Consider the following 24,786-nt stretch of genomic DNA (forward strand, 5'->3'; position numbering starts at 1 on the left):
CTTGCTACAATTGTCATTACTAAGAAATAACATAGTAACTTAATTTCAGGTTTGGTTGAGGAGGGGTACCCCTTTCTAATGTGAACAAAAGCATCACAGGAGCAAACAAGGGCTTGGTTATGAGGTTTGCATAACCTCCTGTTGAAGATATTGATTAATGAGACATAAAGTCTTACGTAGCCTATTAAAAATCATATATACTAAGAGTTTTAACAATACTGGAAGCAGTACTAGTATAAACAGAAATATTACATTGCCTGGGAAGAAATATTACATGACTGTTAAGAATCCTGGCAATTCCAAAATTCTATTATTATAATTCAGTGGCTGGTCATAATATAAAACAAATCCCACCAAATGATCTTCTCAACTTAATGAGAAAGATATTCTAGGGTCACAATGCTAGGATCTTTATGTTTCTTATCTATCTCTCTCTCCTCTAGTCACAATTTGTGTTACCTTCTGTCATTCTAACCACAAATGTTAAAATAAGTAAGTTTTGGGGCACCTGAGTGGCTCAGTCTGTTGAGTACCCAACTCTTGATTTTGGCTCAGGTCACGATCCCAGTTGGCTCATGGGATGCAGCCCCGCATCAGGTACCATGCTGAGCGTGGAGCCTGCTTAAGGGTTTAAGATTCTCTCTCTCTCTCCCTCCCTGTGCCTCTCTTCCCTGCTCACGTTCTCCCTCCTTCTCTCTAACATATCGTAATGTAACATAACAAAACATAACATAACATAACAAATTTTCCCACTCCCTCCCCTCAGTTAATACTATTCACTCTACTCCCTAATTTATGCTGGTAGTCCTTCCTATATATTTTAAATGGAAGACTAACTCTGATTTTTATACTCTTTATTTCTTTAAGAAATACAACTTCTTGTATCTGAAAAGTTTTCTGCAGAATTTTAAACTTTCGAGAGGCCAAAAGCCTTACTTACTTTCTCAGAGTTGAGGAGGAGATGTCCATTTGCTCTCACAGCTGCAGGCCATTTGTCACTTTACAGGTAAATGTTCAAAGACAGAAAACACAACATAAACATTCTAGTTTAAGCTTAAAAAGTTGAGGTAAATGCTAAAAGCTCTGTAAAAATTTGCAAAGACAAATGTACAAGGATATTTATTGAGTGCTGTTCATAACGAAAAAAATAAAAACAAGTGTGCGTTAAGTGAAGGACTGGTTACATAAACTATGATGCAGGCATACACTGAAATACTATGCAGTAACTATTTAAAAAATACAGGCAGGGGGGCGCCTGGGTGGCTCAGTCGGTTGGGCGTCCGACTTCAGCTCAAGTCACGATCTCCCGGTCCGAGAGTTCGAGCCCTGCGTCAGGCTCTGGGCCGATAGCTCAGAGCCTGGAGCCTGCTTCTGATTCTGTGTCTCCCTCTCTCTCTGCCCCTCCCCCATTCATGCTCTCTCTCTGTCTCAAAAATAAATAAACGTTAAAAAAAAAAATTAAAAAAAAAAATACAGGCAGGGCTAGAAGTATGGCTATAAAAAGATCTTAGAGGGGCGCCTGGGTGGCTCAGTCGGTTAAGTGTCGAACTTCAGCTCAGGTCACGATCTCGTGGTCCGTGAGTTCGAGCCCCGCGTCGGGCTCTGGGCTGATGGCTCAGAATCGGAGTCTGCTTCTGATTCTGTGTCTCCCTCTCTCTCTGGGAGGGAGCCTAAAGTAAGTAGGAGGATTTCTGGATGCACTAGATAGGAGAAGGTGTGCTTTATGCTTCAGTATACATTCAATAGAAGAAAAAGAAAGTGACTGGCAAATCTAACTATACCTTGCACGATAACTTCTTAAATATTTGAAGCCACAAGGCATAAGTTTAGTCTGCATCCTTTTTAGCACTCACCTTTGTTCTGGCCACATAGCCACATGATTATAAAGGTAATATGAAAGATGATTTGGAACAAGATCCTTGCCAGAGACTCGGAGATCCACAGGATACCAGAACTCAAATTCCTGCTTTAATTGATCTAACTTTTCCTTTGGGATCTGAGTCTTAGGAAATGGAGACTCCTTGAAGAAAACATAATCCCAAACCTCCTTGGTCATCTGTTGTGGTCTGTAATTAAAATAAAAACAAACAAACAAAAAAAACCAGCATCAAAAAAATATATATTTTTCCATGAAAGAATCAGTATTTTCATCTAACCATGAAGTAGATATTTCTGTCTTAATGTAGTTACCATAACAAATGACAATAGATTCCCCTAAGAATAAAGAACAGTAACAATAATAGAGGGACAATTTATTACTTTTTCTCAGTTCAACAGCAAAAAAGCAACAACATCATTAGCAAAATTTGCTAAATGAATTCTTATGAAAACTAAATATTAAAAAAAAAAAAAGGAACTTTTGTGGCTCCTGGGTGGCTCAGTCAGTTGAGCATCTGACTCTTGGTTTCAGCTCAGGTCATGATCTCACAGTTCGTGAGATGGTGCCCCAGGTCAGGCTCCATGATGACAGCACAGAGCCTGCTTGGGATTCTCTGTCTCCCTCTCTACCTTTTTCCCGCTTGCAGTGTCTCTGTCTCTCTCAAAATGAATAAACTTAAAAAATAAAAAAATAACTCAGTTAAGCATGTGACTTCAGCTCAGGTCATAATCTCACGGTTCATGAGTTCAAGCCCCACATTAGGCCCTGTGCTGACAATGCAGAGCCTGCTTAGAATATTTTCTCTTCCTCTCTCTCTCTCTTTCCCTGCCCCTGTCCCATTCACATACTCTCTGTCTCAAAATTAATTAAATAAATAAATAAATAAATAAATATTAAAAAATAAAGGGATGCCTGGGTGACTCAGTCAGTTAAGCGTCCGACTTTGGCTCAGGTCATTATCTCATGGTTTGTGGGTTCGAGCCCTGCGTTGGGCTCTGTGCTGACAGCTCAGACCCTGCAGCCTGCTTCAGATTCTGTGTCTCCCTCTCTGCCCTCCCAGTCTCAAGCTCTGTCTCTCTCTCTCTCTCTCTCAAAAATAAACATTATAAAAAGTTTTAAAAAATAAATAAAATAATAAAATAATTTTAAAAAAGGAACTTTCAATGTGTAAATCAAAAGATCACACCTCCTGCTAATAAACTACATTTCTTTGCCGCATCCATTCACCAACCTGATGCCCAGTGGAGATTCCGCCTGTCCTCGCAAGTTACCCCCCTGCAGCAGGTGTGCCACTGTGTAAAATGCCATGTAAATAGTGGAATCAGACAGCGATTCAATCAGCCACTGCTCATCCCATGGCAGACGAGTACCTGCAAGATAAAAAGAAGAAAATTAATTCCTGAGGAACTTAAAAGAGATACTTCATCTGGAGAATCCATATCTTCAAGGTCTATAGCATTTACAAAGCTACTTATTTAAGAAGGTCTTAAATTTGCTTAAATAATTAACAAAATGAACTAGTAAATATAAAGCAAAATGGGGGCACTGGGGTGGCTCAGTAGTTGAGTGTCCGGCTCTTGATCTCGGCTCGGGTCGTGATCTCACAGGTCGTGAGATAGAACCTTGCATCCGGCTCCATGCTGACCGTGCAGAGCCTGCTTGGGATTCTCTCCCTCCCTCCCTCTCTGCCCCCCTCCTCCCTGCTTGAAAATAAACATTTTTTAAAAAGGCAAAATGGTTGAAGCACTACAAAGTTTCTATTAAAAAAAATCCATAAAGCTATGTGGGTTTGAGAGGTCATACTCTACCAGCAGGTAGATAGACGGTAGGGCACCACATCCCAGTTTCCCTCACCCTCAAACCAAAACCTCTCAATTCAGAAAAATACTAGGAGAGACAGAGAAAAAGTAAAAGGGTTAATTTGCCAGGTAACTGGCCAAGTCATTCAAACAGAAGAATTTGAAGCATGCTTACCTAAACCATAAGTTCTCGAGCAGGCATGCTCTTGTAGCCAACCTAGGGTAGCTTCAAAATTCCTCCTGGTCTCCTCACAGAATCTGGAGAGAGTAAAAGGTACAGTGTCTCTCTTCATCCTCACTGTCTTCCATGTTTCTGATCTCCTTTCCCTTCCCTTATCACTTTTTTCCCTTCTTACGTTTCCAGGTTCTTCAAGCACTGGGATGTCTGTTGTTTCCAGTTCTCTTCTCCATAATCCAAGTACCTGGTAGTGGACAGATTGATTAAAAAAAAACATAAAATTCAAAAGGATAAGTAAAATGACTGAAGGAAATGTCTTGCTGTACGAGAGACTAACCACTGGTCACACAAGGCCACGACACATTCATCTGAAGACCTGGACATAACTTGTTTTTCTGGTTCCATGTAAATAAAGGCATCTCCCTACATGAAAGCAAATAAAAATATATCAGATATTATGTCAAGTCAATCTCTATTACTCAGGGACAATAAAAAAACAACTTTAAAAAAAAATGTTACACCACCAATAACAAAAACCCCACATCTTCAGTATGTCTTCCCGGTATAAGTTATCTGCCATTCTCTTTTTTTTTTTAATTTTTTTTTAATCTTTATTTATTTTTGAGAGAGAGAGACAGAGTGCAAGCAGGGGAGGAACAGAGGGAGAGGGAGACACAGAATCCAAAGCAGGCTCCAGGCTCCAAGCTGTCAGCACAGAGACCGACGCGGGGCTCGAACTCACAAACTGTGAGATCATGACCCGTGAGATCATGACCTGAGCTGAAGTCAGCCACTTAACCAACTGAGCCACCCAGGCGCCCCTGCCGTTCTTTCTATACATCATTTGCTTTTGAAAAGGTGTGTATCTCTGTCAAATGGATCATCTTTCCTAGGTATCGATTATTCCTTGTCAGTGGAACATGAATGATGTTCAATACTTTCTAATTCTATGGTTTGAAGGTTAGATTGCCTATGGAAGCTACCCTTATTATTTTTGTTTTAAGTTTATTTATTTATTTATTTAGAGAGAGAGAGAGAGAGTGAGTGCAAGTGAGTGCAGTGAGAAAGGGAGAGAGAGAACACCAAGCAGGCTCCGAACTATAAGCATGGAGCCCGACTCGGGACTTGAACTCTTAAACCAAGAGATCATGACCTGCACTGAAATCAAGAGTCTAAAGCTTAACTGACTGAGCTACCCAGGCGTCCCTATCCTTGTTATAGTAAGAATATAAAGAGGGGGAGATGTGAGCATTGTCAGCGCAGACCCTGCTTGGGATTCTCTCTCTCTCCTCTCTCTGCCTCTCTCCCCACTCATGCTCGATCTCTCTCTCTAAAAAATAAAAAAAAATATAAAGAAAATATGAAATTAAACACATAGAACCACTGCTTTTAAAAAACTAGATGCACAAAAACTAAACAGGAAAAACATTGTTGCTAAAGATTTATAGTGTCATGAAAAACGTCCACTAGAAAACTAACCATGAATGTAACTGTTTACCAAATATAAATACCTCTTAATGTATTATGGTCCCACACTTGTCAGGCTATTTTTTAAGATAAAATCCAACATAATTATTCATAAAATGATTCATTGTTCTTTGTTTTTAATGCAATTCTTCATACTGAACTTAAATAGCTAGGACTTTGGTATAAAGAAGGGAAATTAAAAACAGACATTAAACTCTGCTGAAGAGGACTAACTGAAGTTTCTAAAGAAGAGGTCAGAACCCCAGATACCCTAATCCCATACTATGCAGAGAGGCAAATGCCCCTCCCTATGCCAGCAGAACAATGAAGGTTTATGCTCTGGAAAGGATACAAGAGTCACTCAACCAAAGACAGAGTTAAGGATATGGGTATCACAGTGGGAAGAGACAGATTCAGTGGAAAGTCAGCGCAATGGGTTTTGGTATTCCCCCTAGCAATTTTTTCAGCTCCCAGTTAGCTTAGACTTCTCAAGCTAGAAAGTGGAAGAATCTTCTAGGAGGAAGCTAATAAATCCAAGAAGCTCTAACTAATTGACATCAGGGCTAATATAAAGGCTTCCCCAAGACCCAAAAAGCCCTTCTAGATCTCCCCCAATGAAGCCCTACTCACATCCAAAAAGGTTCCAATCATCTTTCTGTACCTACTCTTAAATATCAACAATCTTCCTCAGAGAAATAAAAGATTAAGATTTCACATTCATGAAACATAGCATCCTATAAAAAAGGCCCTGCATTGATGGAAAAAAGTCTCTTTAACAAATGGTGCTGGGAGAACTGGACAGCAACATGCAGAAGATTGAAACTAGACCACTTTCTCACACCATTCACAAAAATAAACTCAAAATGGATAAAGGACCTAAATGTGAGACAGGAAACCATCAAAACCCTAGAGGAGAAAGCAGGAAAAGACCTCTCTGACCTCAGCCGTAGCAATTTCTTACTCGACACATCCCCAAAGGCAAGGGAATTAAAAGCAAAAATGAACTACTGGGACCTTATGAGATCAAAAGCTTCTGCACAGCAAAGGAAACAACCAACAAAACTAAAAGGCAACCAATGGAATAGGAAAAGATATTTGCAAATGACATATCGGACAAAGGGCTAGTATCCAAAATCTATAAAGAGCTCACCAAACTCCACACCCGAAAAACAAATAACCCAGTGAAGAAATGGGCAGAAAACATGAATAGACACTTCTCTAAAGAAGACATCCAGATGGCCAACAGGCACATGAAAAGATGCTCAACGTCGCTCCTCGTCAGGGAAATACAAATCAAAACCACACTCAGAAATCACCTCACACCAGTCAGAGTGGCCAAAATGAACAAATCAGGAGACTATAGATGCTGGAGAGGATGTGGAGAAACGAGAACCCTCTTGCACTGTTGGTGGGAATACAAATTGGTGCAGCCACTCTGGAAAACAGTGTGGAGGTTCCTCAAAAAATTAAAAATAGACCTACCCTATGACCCAGCAATAGCACTACTAGGTATTTACCCAAGGGATACAGGAGTACTGATGCATAGGGGCACTTGTACCCCAATGTTTATAGCAGCATTCTCAACAATAGCCAAATTATGGAAAGAGCCTAAATGTCCATCAACCGATGAATGGATAAAGAAATTGTGGTTTATATATACAATGGAGTACTACGTGGCAATGAGAAAGAATGAAATATGGCCCTTTGTAGCAATGTGGATGGAAGTGGAGAGTGTTATGCTAAGTGAAATAAGCCATACAGAGAAAGACAGATACCATATGTTTTCACTCTTACGTGGATCCTGAGAAACTTAACAGAAACCCAAGGGGGAGGGGGAAGGGGAAAAAAAAAAAAAAGAGGTTAGAGTGGGAGAGAGCCAAAGCATAGGAGACTCTTAAAAACTAGGAACAAACTGAGGGTTGATGGGGGGTGGGAGGGAGGGGAGGGTGGGTGATGGGTATTGAGGAGGGCACCTTTTGGGATGAGCACTGGGTGTTGTATGGAAACCAATTTGACAATAAACTTCATATATTGAAAAAAAAAAAAAAAAGGCCCTGCATTGGTAACGATGAAGCTGGATAATAAGTATACAGGAATTCAACACACTACTCTCCACTTTTTTAATTTGAAATTTTCCATACCAAACATAATTTTTTTACACATACATACAAATAGCAGATATAAAAAACGCACAATAAACAAACAAAATCTCAGGAAGAAAAAGTTGAGGGACTCTCCCAGAAAGAAAAAGACTTCCAGAGTCTAAGAGAACCCATAATTGAGTAAGAATTCAGGAAGCAAAAAATAAGGAAAGGAAGAGATGAAACAATCAAAGAAAAAGTCAAGAAATTTTCCCAAAATTAAAGCACCTAAGTCTTCAGGCTGAAGGAGCCCACTAAGCACTCAGAAAAATGAATGAAAATTGACCTACACCACAGTAAATCACGAAATTCCATAACATCAGGAAGAAAGACAAGATTCTATACAAAGAGAAGGAGAGGGGAAAAACAGGACATTTATAAAAAAAATGAGTTATTACCAAAATGGTTTCAGACTTCACAACAGCATTCTGAACCAGAGCACCGTGGGTAATGTCCATGAAATTCTAAGGCAAAACTACTTTCAATCTAGAATTCTGTCCCCAGGCAACCAAGTATGAAGATAGACAAGATATTTCACACATGGAAGCTTACAAAAATTTACCTTCCAGGTACCCTTTTTCAGGAAAGCTACTAGAGTAAGAGTTTAACCCAAATGAGAGAGGGAATAATTAAGCAGCGGCCACAGGATCAAGGAAACATGAGATCCAACTCAAGAGAAGCAAAGAAAATTCTTAGTAATGGAAGAAGATCCCAGATGATATTTGTGCACTAGGACAGTAAGTAACCAGTCCAGACTAAAACAGGCCAGAAGGCAGGGGAAGAGCTTTCTCCAAGAAGGAACCAACAGCATACTGACGTGTTAAAGTAGTGAAAGAAGAAATAAAGAGTTGGGACAGAGTTTGGGAATACAGCATTGTATTTAAAGTAAGGAATTTAAAAAAGGAATTAAAAAACAAGAAGGACAATTATTAACACCAGGGAAAAACAAAAGCTGAGGAAGAAAAGTTCTCATTGTACATCAGTGATGTCTCAAAAATGTATACAATGGGGGCACCTGGTGGCTCACTTGGCTTTGGTTCAGGTCGTGATCTCATGGTTTGTGAGCTTGAGCCCCATATCGGACTCTGTACTGACAGTGCAGAGCCTGCCTGGGATTCTCTCTCTCTGCCCCTCTCCCACTTGCGCTAGCTCTCTCTCTCTCTCTCTCTCTCAAAAATAAATTAAAAGACCTTAAAAAAAGAGATTAGCAAATTGAACATGGAAATCCCACATTAACATATGAAAAGAAATATTTTTTTTAATGTACGCAATTACTGCTCTCATGTAAGTTATAATGTACCTATACTAAAAAGATGGGAGGTAGAGAAGGGCACACAAATGTGGTGAGGTCAGAAAGAAAGACACAAGGTAGAAGAAAGAGTTAAATCTTGGTTTTCCAAGGTAGAAAGTCAATGGCTAATGTCTAAAACTAAAAATCAAAATTTAAAAATTACTCTATGTGCATTTACATTAGAGATCTGAGAGATGGAGGTTAATATTAAAAGAAATAACCAAAACAGCTGAAAGTAATCCTGTCCAAGGAAGAGAAATTGAAGAGAATGTGGGAAGGATGGAGAGGAAACTGCTGGTTTTTTATTTTAGTAAGCTTTACAGACCACAGTCTCTCTGTATTAAAGCCATATATAACTGTCAGAAATCAAAATTTAGTTTAGGGGCACTCTTGATCTCAGATCAGGTCTTGATCTCAAGGCTGTGACTTTAAACCCCGGTTTGGGCTCTGGTTTAAAAGCCTACTTTAAAAAAAAAAAAAAAAAAAAGGGATGCCTGGGTAGCTCATTCCGTTAGGTGTCCGACTTCGGCTCACGTCATGATCTCACGGTTTGTGGGTCTGAGTCCCGCATCGGGCTCTGTGCTGAACGCTTGCTCAGAGCCTGGGGCCTGCTTCAGACTCTGTGTCTCCTTCTCTCTCTGCCCCTCCTCAGCTCACGTTCTGTCTCACTCTGTCTCTCAAAAATAAATAAATGTAAATAAATAAATAAATAAATAAATAAATAAATAAATTTAAAAAAAGGGTTTTCTCCTAAAACAGCCTTCAGAGGATGGCCTATCACATACAGTGTCAATCATCTTTTTCTGAATAGTCTTCTTTACATCTTGGACCTTCTGTCCTTTAAATCCATCCACCAACATTACCTAAAAGGATGAGAAGTGGGGGGACAAAACACAGACAAAACAATTAAAATTTGCCTTGCGTTCCCTCCAAATTTTTCCCTAACTAAATTTACTTCCATCCACAACTAAGATATTTTTAGTGTGAAATCTATCACATTTGTAATCTTAAGTTTTTATTTTGCCAGAGCTTGGGTGATTAATATATACAACACACTTGGTTTTTCTTTTGCCATGACTAGAATAGCTATCACGAACAAGATGAGGAAGGATCCCTCATTACCTTCCCACTTCTCAGATTTCCATGGGGAGAGAATTTCAATAGGCTCACTCAGTTCATTCCTGATGTCTTTGGAAAAATGAACGGAGCTCACACAGCTCAGCCCCAGTTAGACTTCTGTTTCCAATTCTGCCTGTTGCCAGCAAGCATTTTCCTTAGCTTGGCCATGTGATAAACCTGGCCCTTATAGGAAGGCTGGTTTTTCAACTCTGCCTTTAACGTAGTGAGGAAATTTAATCCTAGGGCTAGGTATTAGCTTGCCCATTGTTGTCACAGATCCACACAGTCCCTTCCAGCTCATATTTTGACCTCCAGCTATGTGACTCCTGTTTCTCTCTGAAATAGTTTCTATCTTAAATGGAAAAGAAAGATGTTTTCTGACCTTCCAATCCTCTAACATGCTGAAGTGTTTTATATCAATTTAATTGACCACTATAAAATTATACTTATAGATCATGTTAGTAAAGTGGTTAAGAGCACAAACCCTGGAGCCAAGCTCCCCTAGACCAGTTCTGCCACTGGCTACCTATCTGCTGATCTTGGGTAAATTACTTAATGTCTTAGTGCCTCAATTTCCTCATCTGTAAAACAGGAATGATAGTGCCTACTTCACGAGGTTATTTTGAGATTTAAATAAGTTAACACTTAAGCGCTATCTATATAAGTGGTAACTTTTCTTACCACCCAAAATGTGTAAGTCACTTAAAAAAAAGACACATAACCAATTGTTGGTTATCCAGAACAATGAAAGTGAAGGTAAAAATAAAGAATTCCCATTTATAGCCTTAAAAATCTTCATTTTAACCTCAAGACACTAGCAACTTGGCTTGATTTTTACTTTCTCTAGCCTAGTCCTCTTTCCATGGAAATGTGTAAGCCACATTAACACATGCACAATTAAGGAGAAAAGAGAGGTTCCAAACACGTCTGTTGCACTCCCCTGGCATTTAGTGGACATTAACAACTAAATGAGAAAAACTGCTTATTTAAAATATGAACTCCTCAATTAAAAGAGCAAAAGGGACCAGGTATTGTCCATGCAATAAACCTATGAAATTGACTCCATAATAACATGAACTAACTTTAAATAATCTTCTCAAGAAACTCATTTCTTAGACATTCCTAAAAGACACAAATATATAATTCTGTAAGTGCCATTGAACAAAAAATAAATAAATTTGGAAACAGAAGAACACAATCTCATATTATCTCTCAAATCAGTATGTAGGTGAAACTATATTGAATCTTTCTATTTTCTTCTAAATCATTGAAAAATACACAGAGCAAAACTAAAAAATTATAACTTACACCATCATAAAACCCTTTTAGATATAACTTCTCCTTAGCTTCTGCAAGTTTTTCTCGGTCATTCTGGCTTTGAACTTTCAACTCATCACAAATGGTTACAGCGGAAAGATTTCCAAAACCTGGGATTTCAATGATTGGCACCTGTAAAGAACAGCAATTTCAGGACCTTATTCACACTGAATGATCATAAAAACGGCCCTGTGGTGCATAATTCATTTGCCTCTACTGTCCAATGAAGTCATTTCAGATTTTATATATCATTACCACAGCACCACACATTAGGTAATCACTGTGACTAACATCCAGATGTGAATTTGTCTTCTTACTCTCCTCCACAGGAACTACCCAAATTCTCTGCACCAACCCCTAAATTGTCCCTCCCTCACTATATAACACACCTTCTCCAGCCCACAACCCTGTACTGGCATATAATTCTAAAACTAGCAAAACGATATAAAAAACTAAATCTAAGGATGGTCTTACTTCTGGCTTATAAAAAGTCTTCTAGATTCTTCATGAAAGTTATTTGCTAGTAACTAAATTTTTTTTTCTTCACCAGGCACTAATATGAAAACATAAACATTCATGGCTAACATGGCAAAATTTTGTCTTTAGAAGCTTGGAAGTTGGCCCTACTAGCAAAATAAGCTACTATAAAACTGGTGATGCTAAAAACATTGTTTCAGAACTGCAGGTGCCAGGTGCTAAGAAAATACTTACTCTTGGTTTTTCTCTCACTCTTAAGTGCCACAACAGATAGCAAATTAAAGTAAATAAACTCTAAGCAAACTCCCTCTTATTTTTATATCCACTAATTATTTAATTTTGTTACAAGGAAAATGCTAGCTCTTTTTTTCAATGACAAAGAGATGGGTATGAATATTCTGAGTCCTCAGTGTACTCACCGGCTCAAATGGCAAGACCATGTCATCTCTAATTCCATACTTTGCTCGTAAGGCCTACAAAAAATTTTGCAAATTAACACTAATGATCAACACTTTATTGGCATAATCATTGAGAGAACAAACTCCAAAACTTTTTAAAAAATATTTGTTCTCCTAAATAAACAAATAGAATTTAAAATATAAACTATTTGTTCTCCCTTTCATATGGAAATTTTTTAATTTTTCCAAATATCTCAAGAAGAGATCTATGTCACTAAAAAACTCAACAGTTTAAATTACAGTGAATTGCTTAAATGATGAAATAGTAAGCCAAATGGGGTGCTTGGGTGGCTCAGTCAGTTAAGCGTCCAACTTCGGCTCAGGTCATGATCTCATGGTCTGTGAGCTCGAGCCCCGCGTAGGGCTCTGTGCTGACTGCCAGCACAGACTGACAATCTGTGCTTCAGATTCTGTGTGTCCCTCTCTCTCTGCCCTTCCCCCACTCATGCTCTGTCTCTTTCTCAAAAAAAAAAAATAAAATAAAAACATTTTAAAAAATTAAAAAGAAAGAGCAAGCCAAAAGCAAAAATTCACACACACACACACATACACCACTGAAAATGAGGTTCATATTCTAGGTTGCAGTGAAAATGTGAATATGAATATCACAACTTTTTCTAAAGTTTTATGGAATCCAGCAAAACATTAAAAAAGAAAAATCACATGATCCTATTAAGAGATGCAAGAAAAGCATTTGAAAAAAATCCAACACCCATTCCTGATAAAGAATCCTAGTAAACTGGAATAGATGCAGACCTTCTAAAACTTGATAGACTATCTACAAAAAACCCATAGCTAATATCACACTTAAGGATGAGAAATTCAAAGTTTTCCCACTAAGATCAGGTATGAAGCAAGGATGTTCCTCTCATCACTTCTTTTCAATATCGTTCTGAATGCCCTTGCTAATGCAATAAGGGAAGAAAATAAAATAAAAGGTATACAGATTGGGAAGGAAAGCATAAAACTGTCTTTGTTCATAGATGGAATGATCATCTGCGTAGGAAAATCCAAAAGAATGAAGGGAAAAAAACTCCTGGAACTAATAGGCAATTGTAACAAAGTTGCAGGATACAAGGTTAATATACAAAAGTTCATCGCATTCCAGGGGTACCTCAGATGACTGAGTCAATTAAAACCAACTCTCGATTTGAGCTCAGTTCATGGTCTCGAAGTCTGTGAGCCTGAGCCCCACATCAAGCTCTGCACTGACAGCACAGAGCCTGCTTAGGAGTCTCTCTCGGTCCCTTGCTCTCTCTGCCCCTCCCCCACTCACATTCTCTCTCTCTCTCTCTCTCTCTCTCTCTCTCTCTCTCTCTCTCTCTCCCTTGCTCAAAATAAGTAAATAAACTTAAAAAAAAAAAAGTTAATTGCACTCCAATATACTAAAAATGAACAAGTGGAATTCAAAACTAAAAACACAGTACCACTGATATTAGCATCCCCTCCAAAATCAAATACTTAGGTACAAAAGTAACAAAACATACATAAGATCTACGTGAGAAAAACTACAAACTCTATGAAGAGAATCAAAGAACTAAATAAATGGAGAGATACTTCATGTTCATGGACTGAAAGATTCAGTATTGCCAAGATGTCAATTCTTACCAATTCCAATTTAACCTACAGATTCAGCACAATCTCAATGAAAACCCCAACAAGTTATTTTATGAATACCAACAAATTGATCGCAAAGCTTTATACAGAAGCAAGAGACCCAGAATAGTGAACTCAGTACTAAAAAAAAAAAAATTGGAGAACAGACACTATCTGACTTCAAGACTTATTATAAAGTTACAGTAATCAAGACAGTGTAGTGCTGGAAAGAAGAGACAAATAGTTCAGTGCACCAAAATAGTGAGCCCATAAAGAGAGTCAACTGATCTCTGACAAAGGAGCAAAGGCAATACAATAATTCAAAGATAGTCTTTTCAACAAATGTTACTGGAATAACTAGACACCCAGGTGCAAAAAAAAAAAAAAAAAAATGAATCTAGACATAGAGCTTACACTGTCATAAAAATTAACTCAAAATGGATCACAGACCTAGATGTAAAACATAAAATTATAAAATTCCTAGAAGCTAACGTAGGTGAAAACTTAAATGGCCATGGGTATGGTGGTGCCTTTTTAGATACAACATCAAAGACCTAATCCGTGAAAGAAATAACAATCAAACTTCATTAAAGTTAAAAGCTGCTCTGCAACAGACAGTACCAAGAATTAAAAGACATTGGGCACCGAGGTGGCTCAGTCAGTTAAGCATCCGACTCTTGATTTCAGCTCAGGTCATGATCTCATGGTTTGTGAGATCGAGCCCACATGGGGCTCTGCACTGACAGCATGGTCACAGGGGAAAGAGATGAACAAAAAGAGCACACAGGACTTTTAGGGCAGCGAAAATACTCTATATGATATAATAATGATGAATCTATGTCATTATACAGTTGTCCAAACCCAAATATACACCACCAAGAGTGAACCCTAAGGTAAACTATGGACTTTGGGGAATTATAATGCATCAATGTAGGTTGATCCATGGTAAGAAATGCACCACTCTGGTGGGGGATGTTGATAAGGGGGGAGGCTGTGCATGTGTGGGAACAAGGGGAATCTCTCTACCTTCTTCTCCAATTTATTGTAAACCTAAACTCTAGAAGTCTTAAAAATTCTGTGAAATATTATGTTTCAAATATATACACATATAGAAACAAGGAGATAACAGTTCCAAGATATGATAGCTTTTTCATTTCATAGTTGGTTCAATGGTACATAATGAGATGATAAAGAATTAATAACAACATGAAACTCAGATACTCACTTGCTTTTTCTTCAAATCTCTGAGGGCAGCAAAATCATCAGGGGAGTCAGAAGGAACACTTGTGACCACACCAGTGCCTTATACAAGAAAGTATGGAATTAATTAATACAACAGAATGCAATCACCAAAGTATTTCTAGAAAGAAAGAAAGAAACTCTTTACCTTTATCCTCCTTAATGGTGAGCATTGGAAGAACATAGATCACCTTATAAGATGTTAAAGGTGCAAAAAGCGACACACCAAGCATTTCCTGTGCAACAAAAAGATCAGCATAAAAGGTGAAAAAACTTATTTTACTCACTCAAATTTAAAAGTGTTAATATTTTTAAGCCCTGAGAAGCTAACATTAAAAAATACATGAAGTAAAACAAACTCATTCTTTTATACACACTAGACTAAAAATAGTTGTAAATAATTATAATTCCCAAACGTGATGTCATAAGGTGGTGAGGAAATTAACACACTAATACATTGCTGGTGGCATTGTACTCCTTGAGGAAAACGATGTAAGAATCATAGCAAGACACAAAAACATTCACACAACTTAGATCCAGCCAGTCCTAGGAATTTACCTCAAAAGAAAAAAACGTTTTTTCTTTGAGAAGTCTACCCAATGCTGTGTTAACTACAACAGCAAAACCTGGAAACAGCTAAAATTTAAATGATAGAAAAAGCATTTAACAAAATATGAGATATAAACAAAATAAAATACTGTATATCCATTTAAAACAATGATTAGCAGGGCACCTGAGTGGCTAAGTTGGTTGAGCATCCGACTTTTGACTTCGGCTCAGGTCATGATCTCACAGTGAGTTCAAGCCCCACATAGGGCTCTGCGCTGAAAGCACAGAGCCTGCTTGGGATTCTGTCTCCCTCTCTCTCTGCCCCTCGCCAACTTGCTCTCTAGCTCTCTCTCCAAATAAAAATAAATAAATAAACTTAAAAAAAAAACAACAATGATTAGGAAGACAAACTGTATGAAAAACATACATCTAGTTTCTCTTAAAAAAAAATCCAAACGTTCAACAATACTGAACCCATACTCTCAAAACTAAGCTAAAGACTGCAGTTCTCAATTCCACACAGTTCCCACCGGCCCACTTTATTCAAAGAGAAACTGCTTTTATGGAACTTACAGTCACGTGGGTGAAGGCTAAATATCGTAACAGTCTTAAGGGCTAAAAGCTGTTTTTTAATTTATATCACCCATTTTCCTCACTCCAAAATCTGTTCAAATTTACAGGGAAAGAAATTGCACTAGTAACAGGAAAAATCTGTGTTATTAACACTATTCCTAAAAACTTCTCAGACACAACTCCAACAGCTGATGAGAAGTGGCAGCACTGCTTGTAACAGAAAACAACAGGAATCTATTCAAATGTGCATTATAGAAAATGGTTAAATACACTGTGGTACAGCCACACAATGGACTACTTATGTGGCTGCAAAACATAAGACATAAGGAAGCTATGCACCCACAAGGCAAATACCAAGACATAGCTAAGGAAAAGAAAAAAGAAGAAAGCAAGATGCAGAAAAATGTGATAAAGTATACTGCCATTTGTGTTTTTTGTTTTTTGGGTTTTTTTGTAGTAATCTCTACCCCTCAGTGCAGAATTCAAACTCAGGACCCTGACATTAAGAGTCACACACTCTTCTGACTAAGCCAGCCAGACGCCCCAAAATATATTGCCATCTGTATATTAAAAAGAGGAAGAGGGGCACCTGGGTAGCTCAGACAACTAAGCATCTGACTTTGGCTCAGGTCATGATCTCACGGTTCGCGTTGGGCTCTATGCTGACAGCTCAGAGCCCGAAGCCTGCTTCGGATTCTGTGTGTCCCTCTCTCTCTACCCCTCCCCTGCTCACACTCTGTCTCGCCTCAAAAATAAATATTTTTTTAAAAATAAACATTAAAAAAATTTGAAAATATGATTTATCAAGATACCTAAGATTAGCATTTATTAAAGGGTTTAATAAAATATACTCTGAAATTTTGGTAAGTAAATAAAGTGTAAGAATAAAAGCTATATAATCGTCCAGATTTAGTTACCATCAACCAAGATTCTTCAGAAAAACAAACAGCTGCAATTCTATACCAGAAACACAGGTAATTATATTCCACTGCAACCATTAAATCTCTCGGGGAGAACTGTCTATATTTTTCAAGCAGATACTTACTGAACTGAAACATACGAGTCAAAAATGCTATAGTGATATAGTCACACAAGGAATATTCCACAGCAATAAAAAAAGAACAAGTCTACTACACACAACATGTATGAATTTCACAGACTTAATGTTGAACAAAAGAAGCCAGACACAAAAGAGTACAGATTATATAATTCAATTACGTAAAGTTCAAGAACAGCAACTAATCTTTGATGACTAAAAGCAGAGTGGTGGTTACCTTTGTGGAAGAGGGGTGGGTACTGACTGCAAGATGGACGTGGGAGCACCTTCTGGACTACTGGAACTGGTCTGTATCTTGATTAGGGTGGAGTGTACACATGTAATAAAACTGCACCAAAATACTGAACTTAACGATTTACACATTGCATGTATTCCTCAATTAAAATGAATTTTCCAATGCTCTTTTCTCAAGTGTCATGGATAAAATGTTCCTCTAAATTTAAGCACTAAAATTAAAAATCTGCTACCCAACTCACCTCTCCCATTAATTCCTTAACAACAGGCACCACTCCATTGTGTTTGGTAAAGCCCTGGTATGACATATTCCTGGCGGCTCTCTGGGTGCAGATGAATATATCACCATTCGCCGTCTCAAACCCAATGTACTTCATATCAGGGCGAACCCAACAGTTGGTCTGTCCAAACATGGTCTCAGGTCTGAGAGTAGCAGCTACCAAGAAGATATTTTTCCCTCTCAGGCCACTAAGAAGAAAAAAATATATGTTTACGCAAAAAAGTGTTGTGAATTCTATTGCATCTATCTGTTACTTCAAAAAGATAATGCAATAACTCTGCAGCGAACCTACCTTAATTTGGATGGGTACGGCTCAAGCACTTTCAACTTGATTAAAGTATATTCCTGAGGTCCCACACCCTAAACAAATAAACAAAACCAAACCTTAAGAAGAAAAAAGACTTGAATTAAACCCACACATAGAAGTGAGAGATCGGATTCAAATTTCTTAGATGGATTCTTGCATTGTTAGAATAATTCTTTCTTACAAGGAGGAGTCAGCCAGTAGGGAGCTGACTGTATTCCCATAATGTCTAAGGTGTAAGAAGTGACTTGAAAGACCACCTTCCCACTCCACACCAAATCAGAACTAGTAAAGGAGCCCCAGACTCTACTAAGTAAGGACAGTTTGCTAAGAATGCACTTGAGAGTGAAGAATGAGGAGGGAAAAAGTGACTTAGAGTAATCACCCAAAACGGTGTTTACCAAAATGGGAGTCAGAATATGTAATCAAACAATCCCCCAGAGCAGGCATCATAGAAATATATTGGACCAGGGGCCAGAGCACAAGCATTCAAAACCTAGCTTGGGCTGTTACTAATATCTTGATCCAAGGGAGACAAAGTCTCTCTGAGACTTCATTCCTTCAACTGTAATATAACCGTACTGTGACTCACACAGGACTTACCCAAAGAACACATAAGACAAATGAATAGTAAAATGCTTTGAAAAACTATGGCATACTACTGGAATTTAGGATACTGCTGGTGTTGACCATATTAAAAGTTAATACAGTCAGTAAACTGGGTCTTCTGAATTCAAAATTTTGATCAACTCTCATTTCTGTTAGATAAGTTACACCATAATTGAAAGCAAACTTCGAAAAGTAGTCGCTAGACTACAAATGCATTCAAAGATGGTAACAAAGGAAGATGCACTCATAGGGAATCCTAAGTTCAGATTCTGGCATTGTTGTTGATTTACTGTGCCACAGCTTTAGGCAAATGACCCTGGCTTCACTCAAGTATTACAAAGAATAATGTTACTAAGGAATGTAGAATGAACTGATGTCATGCATGGCTAGAAGTACTTTAGAAATAAGCAAGCACATGATCAAAGCAAGTATAAATGGAATCTGTGTACATCAGTTAGCCACATATCTCATTACCTTGCCCCATCTCTCTTTTTAGAGCAGTGTATTCTCCAGGGAGCGCTCCTCAAACATTAGCCTACATGCGAGTCATATTGAAAGCTTATTAAAGACAGATTCCTGGGCTCCACCCTCAGAGCTTCTTATTCAGCAATTTGGGGATGAGGCCCAAGAATGTGCTTTTCTCTCACAAGCAGATGAGATGCAGCTGGTCCTAGGACCACCTTTGGAGTAACAAGGTCTTAGACAAGACACAGAATCTTACAGTAACATTCTGTTTCCCTCTTCACAGCCACCAGATACACCTCAGCACTGAAATAAAATGATTTTTAGGTTCCTGATCTATTTCGTAAACTCTATGGCCATAGTGAGAATTATTATAATAGCTACTCTATGTCACAAATAATTACCTCTCCAGTTTGCCTATCATGATCCATACAAGGCTGTCCATCTTTTGGAGAATAAATGGTGTACCTAAAAAATAAATAGTAAGTGACAAATATTATAATATACAAGTTTTATCCTAATGTATTTGCCTTTATTGCTAATATCTTACAATATTTCTTCTAACTAAAACTTTTAACTGAACAAATGTCTACATCAATTATTTATGCTTTTATGAGTAGTGGCCAGCCTATTTAATGAAAGCTTTCTGCCTTCATTAAAGGTAATACCCCTGAAAACTATGCACCGGTCTTGGCTTGGTGGTATGAAACAGATTCGAAGTGTCTCTTTTTGTGCCGGTAGGTATGAAACAGATTCTAAAATATAAATTCAGTTATGAAGCACACATAGTTTTTAATTAATCCATAGAATCAAGGAAGAATCTTAAACAATTTATAGAAAAAGTAGATAAACTAACACATATATAAAATTCTTTTTCTGCTTGACTGAAAATACTGAAAAGAATCTTTAGGGAGATCATAACAGCCAATACTCCTATTCTCCCTCTTTTTAGCAGCTCAGAGACATTAAACACTGGTAAAACACTAAAATGCTGGTAAGACAAAAAGAAAAACAAAGGAGACATGAGAACAAAAAGGAAAAAAGTTATAAGAAGAGAAAGGATAATGAAAAAAAGAAGCTATCTATCGGGCACTGAATTACAATGCAGAGTGAAATTTTTGCTTTATTATCCTGAAGGACGACAAACTCACCGCTTCCCAAATTTTATTTTACTTCTTTCTCTTAATGTTAAGTACTGCCACCTGACAAATGAATCATAGTAAGGATTAACATCAGTGGTGATGAAGGAGCGACGCCAGTCGACCTACAGAAAAGAAAATACGTGATTTTTGAGAAATGTGTATAGTTTCTATGAATAAAAACTCCCACCAATTATTTATTCTTCCACTCTTTATTTTCCAACTTAAAATTATATCGAACATTAAAAAGAAAACAATATTCAGGTTCCACCTATTAAATATATATTATAATTATATTAACTTGTATTTAACTTTTAAGTTTTTAAGCACACATTCATATAACATATAGAAATTATAATAAGTTAAGAAGGAACATTTAAATAACACCTTTGTGTATTCCTAAATATACAAACTAACCTTTGCCTTCTTCATAGTCTTTGAACAGAATTCCCTTCTACTAATTGCTAACATATTAAAACATTTTCAATACAACAAATATTAAAGTACTTCGCTGCTTACATCAAGGCCCATAACAATAACAGAACTAATTCATTACTGGAATACAGGTGGAATAAATTATTCTAAATTATGAGATGGTCCAAACTCACAGAAATCACATAAATACAAATGTGTTCTTCATATTTTCTTAAACTATAGGGGTGATGGACATACCTTCAAGCCCATTCTCTTCAGATCCTCAATAGCCAGTGGTGGGAAATAATCAAGCCAATGTTCTGCTTCAGAAAATTTGACTATCTCTTCATCAGACAGACCAAGGGATTTCATAATGTTCCACTGATATTTAGAAGATCCAGCTTTAGCAGCAGCTTTACTCTGAAAATAACCAGTAAAAACAAACTCCATCAAGTACCAACCAACAAATGATTACCAAATTCTAGGACCACAATCATTTTAAGTAAATAATCCCATTTAGTAGTAATTTTTCTATTCCAAAACATACTGTTGATATGTCAGATTACTAACGAATTGAGATGTGCTATTCTGTCTGTCAAACCGAACAGTCTGATATTAAGACCTTGACACCAGAGGTAACTAAATCGTTGAAACCATAAAGAATTATCATCAAAGATAAGATGTCAGCACCAAGCTCGATTGCCTTCTTCCTAATGCCATATGTATCTTTTTTAGTTATGAATAAGCTACTGACAAGAGTTTTGTCCTCTTCTAATATTTACCAATATCAAAAAGGCAACCAAAGGTCAGGCATTGGAGGTGGGTAAAGGAGTTGAACTATAAACCTATAAAGACAGGGAAGGAATTTGGGAGGTGATAGAACTGCTCTGTATGGTACTGTGGGGTTAGAAACACGACTCCAGGGGCGCCTGGGTGGCTCAGTCGGTTAAGAGTCCAGCTTCGGCTGGACCATGATCTCATGGTTTGAGCCCTGCTTCAGGCTCTGTGCTGACACCTCAGAGCCTGAAGCCTACTTTGGATTCTGTGTCTCCCTCTCTCTCTGCCCCTCCCCCACTCACAATCTGTCTCACTCTCTCAAAATTAAACAAACATTTAAAAAAAAAGTAAAAAAAAGAAACACAACTCCATGTGTTTGTCAAACCAACACCACTATCTGCTAAAAAGATTGAATTTTATTGTATATACATTTGTTTAAAAAATCAACCAGGATATGGGAGGAACCAAAGATGAAATGCAGACTGTGACAAATGTATCAAACAGTATTATTAATATATGATACAACCACACTTTGAAGTGAGTGGAAAAAAAAGGAGTTTTAGAAGTAACTTTGTCGGGGAGTGGGTGGCACCTGGGTGGCTCAATCGATTGAGCACCCGACGTTAGCTGAAGTCATGATCTCATGGTTCGTGGGTTCAAGCCTCACATCAGGCTCACTGTTGTCAGCACAGAGCCTACTTCAGATTCTCTGTCCCCTGCTCTTTCTGCCCCTCCCCTGCTCACACTCTCTCCCTCTCAAAAATAACGAATAAAGGGGCAGCTGGGTGGCTCAGTCGGTTAAGCGTCTGACTTTGGCTCAGGTCATGATTTCATAGTTCGTGGGTTCAAGCCCCACATCAGGCTCTGTGCTGACAGCTCAAAGCCTGGAGCCTGTTTCAGATTCTGTGTCTCCCTCTCTCTCTTCCCCTACCCTGCTCACTCTCTGTATCTCTGTCTCAAAAGTAAATAAACATTAAAAAAAAAAAATGTGTTTTTAAAATAACTAATAAAAACAATTTAAAAAATAAATAAAAGCAACTTGGGGGGGGGGGGTGCATGGCTGGCTCAGTCAGTAGAACATGCAACTTGATCTCAGGGACTTTGACTTCAAGAGCCCCATGTTCAGCATGGAGCTTACAAAAAAAAAAAAAAAAAAAAAAAAAAAAAAAAGAAGTAACTTTGGAAAAGAATATGTTGACTAGATTCTAAGGACAAAAAGTATATACAAACACTGTACTTTAGTTGGTAAAACTGTTCCTCCCAGGAGTATGGGTTAAGCAGTTCTGAACTACCAGTAGACTAGGATTAAATAAATCATATACTATAAATAATGAGGGCCAGATTTCTCAATGTCAGAGAAAGAAGTCACAAATTGGCAAAAGGAGAATGCTAGAATGAGCCTTATGGTGCTAACAGGGAGCCAAAGTTATCAGTATGAACTTTTCTTTTTTTTTTTAAGTAAACTCTAACCCCACTGTGGGGCTCAAACTCATGACCCCAAGATCAAGAGTCACATGCTCTATCAAATAAGCCAGCCAGGTGCCTCACAGTAAGAACTTTTCAAACATATATAGAGATAAAGAACTATTATAGACAGGTGCATATATGTGGGTTACCAGGGTTAATACATATATTTCTTTCCTCTTTCTACTGAAAGGAGCTACAATGAGTATACCTAGCATTCAGAACTTAGTTTTCTAAATACCATTTCTCAACTAAAGGAAACAGGCCTCCTTGGGGATGTGGTTGATTCCAGGGCTGGAACAGGGAAAATATAAGACAAAGCTGTAGTATATTGGCACCAGAAAATAATAAAGGGCTTCAAAAAGAAAAGAAAAAAGATGGGAGCATATCAGATAGCCACAGGAGCCAGCATAAAAGACTCTCAATGACCAAAATCAGAACAAGTTGAGTAATTACAATAACAACCCCCAAAACACTGGAGAGTACTGGAGTATAACCCAAAGAATAAAATAAATATGCATGAATCCATACCGATATAAAAAGGGACTGAATAAATAAGTAACTGGGGAAGAGAGGACAACTATTCTTTTCAGAAGAATTCTAGGTAATAAATGGAGAAAGAATGAGGGAAATGGAAAATCACTATTAGAACAACACAGTAATAGGGTGCCTAGGTGGCACAGTCAAATAAGCATCTGACTCTTGATTTCAGCTCAGATCATGATCTCACAGTTCATGAGTTCTAGCCCCAAATCAGGCTCTGCACTGACAGTGTGGAGCCTGTTTGGAAATCTCTCTCTCCCTCTCTCAAAAATAAACAAAAAAAAAAAAAAAAAAAAAAAAAAAAAGAACACAGTAATAACTATAGCAAGTAGGCAAGATCCACAGATGAATGCTAAAATTAATGAGAAAATATTTAAAAAGAAGATATTGAGGCGCCTGGGTGGCTGTCGGTTAAGCGTCCAACTTCGGTTCAGGCCACGATCTCAGAGTTCATGGGTTCGAACCCTGCGTCAGGCTCTGTGCTGACAGCCCAGAGCCTGGAGCCTGCTTCGGATTCTGTGTCTTCCCCTCTCTCTGCCCATCTCCCACTCATGATCTGTCTCTCAAAAATAAATAAACATTATAAATAAATAAATAAATAAATAAATAAATGAATAAATAGTACTATTTCGATAGCCTCAAAGTATCTCTCAAAATATATACAAATCAAGGGGGAAAATGGAGTCCCTACAGTAGAAAAACCTGACAGACACCACCTAAACCAAATGATCAAGGTTAACATCACCAGTAATGAGATACCAATATCATACGCTCACTGATACGATGCAATGAGGAGGACATGTCACCTCTCAATCAACTCATGACTCATGAGAAAGCATTAAACAAACTCAAATTGAGGGACATTCTATAAATTATCTGACCAGCACTCTCCAGAAGTGTGAAAATCAAGAAAGACAAAGATGGAAGAGACTAAGGAGACATACTAAGGAGATGTGACAAGTAAATGCAATGTGGAATCTTGGATTAGACCTGCAAACAGAATAAGGGTGTTAATGAAAAAGCTGTTCAAAGTCAAATGAGGTTTGTAGTTCAGTAAATAGGATTGTTCAAATGTTAATTTCTTAGCTTTCAGGGTTGTACATGGTTATATAAGATGTAACCTTAGGGGAACTTAGGGGATCATGAGGGAACTCCGCTCTACCTTGCAATTCTTCTCTAAATCTAAAATTTATTGCCGAAAAAAGCAAAAGGGGGGGAAGGGCCATCGAAAAGTCAGAAAAATAACTTCTGGCTTTGTTACTTTTTCAAAATTACTGAGTACTTTTTATGTGCTAAGTCCTGAAAATACAAAGATAAATTAGACAAGGCACCTGGGTGGCTCAGTCAGTTAAGCGTCTGACTCTTGATTTCGGCTCAGATTGTAATCTCATGGTTTGTGAGATCAAACCCCGCCTCAGGC

The 24,786-nt window shown here is 37.9% G+C and overlaps 1 protein-coding gene across 2 annotated transcripts in view; it reads right to left on the reverse strand.

The window, feature by feature from the left end:
* The window catches only part of LARS1 (leucyl-tRNA synthetase 1), a 75,759-nt gene that overhangs the window by 31,845 nt on the left and 19,128 nt on the right, over window positions 1–24,786 (reverse strand). For both annotated transcript variants that reach the window (XM_030320745.2, XM_030320752.1), the window contains 16 exons: window positions 20,841–21,002; window positions 20,181–20,293; window positions 19,434–19,497; window positions 17,947–18,014; window positions 17,617–17,842; window positions 15,110–15,197; window positions 14,948–15,024; window positions 12,088–12,141; window positions 11,183–11,323; window positions 9,541–9,618; window positions 4,194–4,279; window positions 4,035–4,100; window positions 3,854–3,936; window positions 3,111–3,249; window positions 1,854–2,066; window positions 941–998 (listed from right to left, as the gene is read on the reverse strand). In XM_030320745.2, coding sequence (XP_030176605.1) covers window positions 941–998; window positions 1,854–2,066; window positions 3,111–3,249; window positions 3,854–3,936; window positions 4,035–4,100; window positions 4,194–4,279; window positions 9,541–9,618; window positions 11,183–11,323; window positions 12,088–12,141; window positions 14,948–15,024; window positions 15,110–15,197; window positions 17,617–17,842; window positions 17,947–18,014; window positions 19,434–19,497; window positions 20,181–20,293; window positions 20,841–21,002 — 1,716 coding nt within the window. The remainder of the gene's footprint in view (window positions 1–940; window positions 999–1,853; window positions 2,067–3,110; window positions 3,250–3,853; window positions 3,937–4,034; window positions 4,101–4,193; window positions 4,280–9,540; window positions 9,619–11,182; window positions 11,324–12,087; window positions 12,142–14,947; window positions 15,025–15,109; window positions 15,198–17,616; window positions 17,843–17,946; window positions 18,015–19,433; window positions 19,498–20,180; window positions 20,294–20,840; window positions 21,003–24,786) is intronic.

This window comes from Lynx canadensis, chromosome A1, assembly GCF_007474595.2.
Source record: "Lynx canadensis isolate LIC74 chromosome A1, mLynCan4.pri.v2, whole genome shotgun sequence".
NCBI lineage: Eukaryota > Metazoa > Chordata > Mammalia > Carnivora > Felidae > Lynx > Lynx canadensis.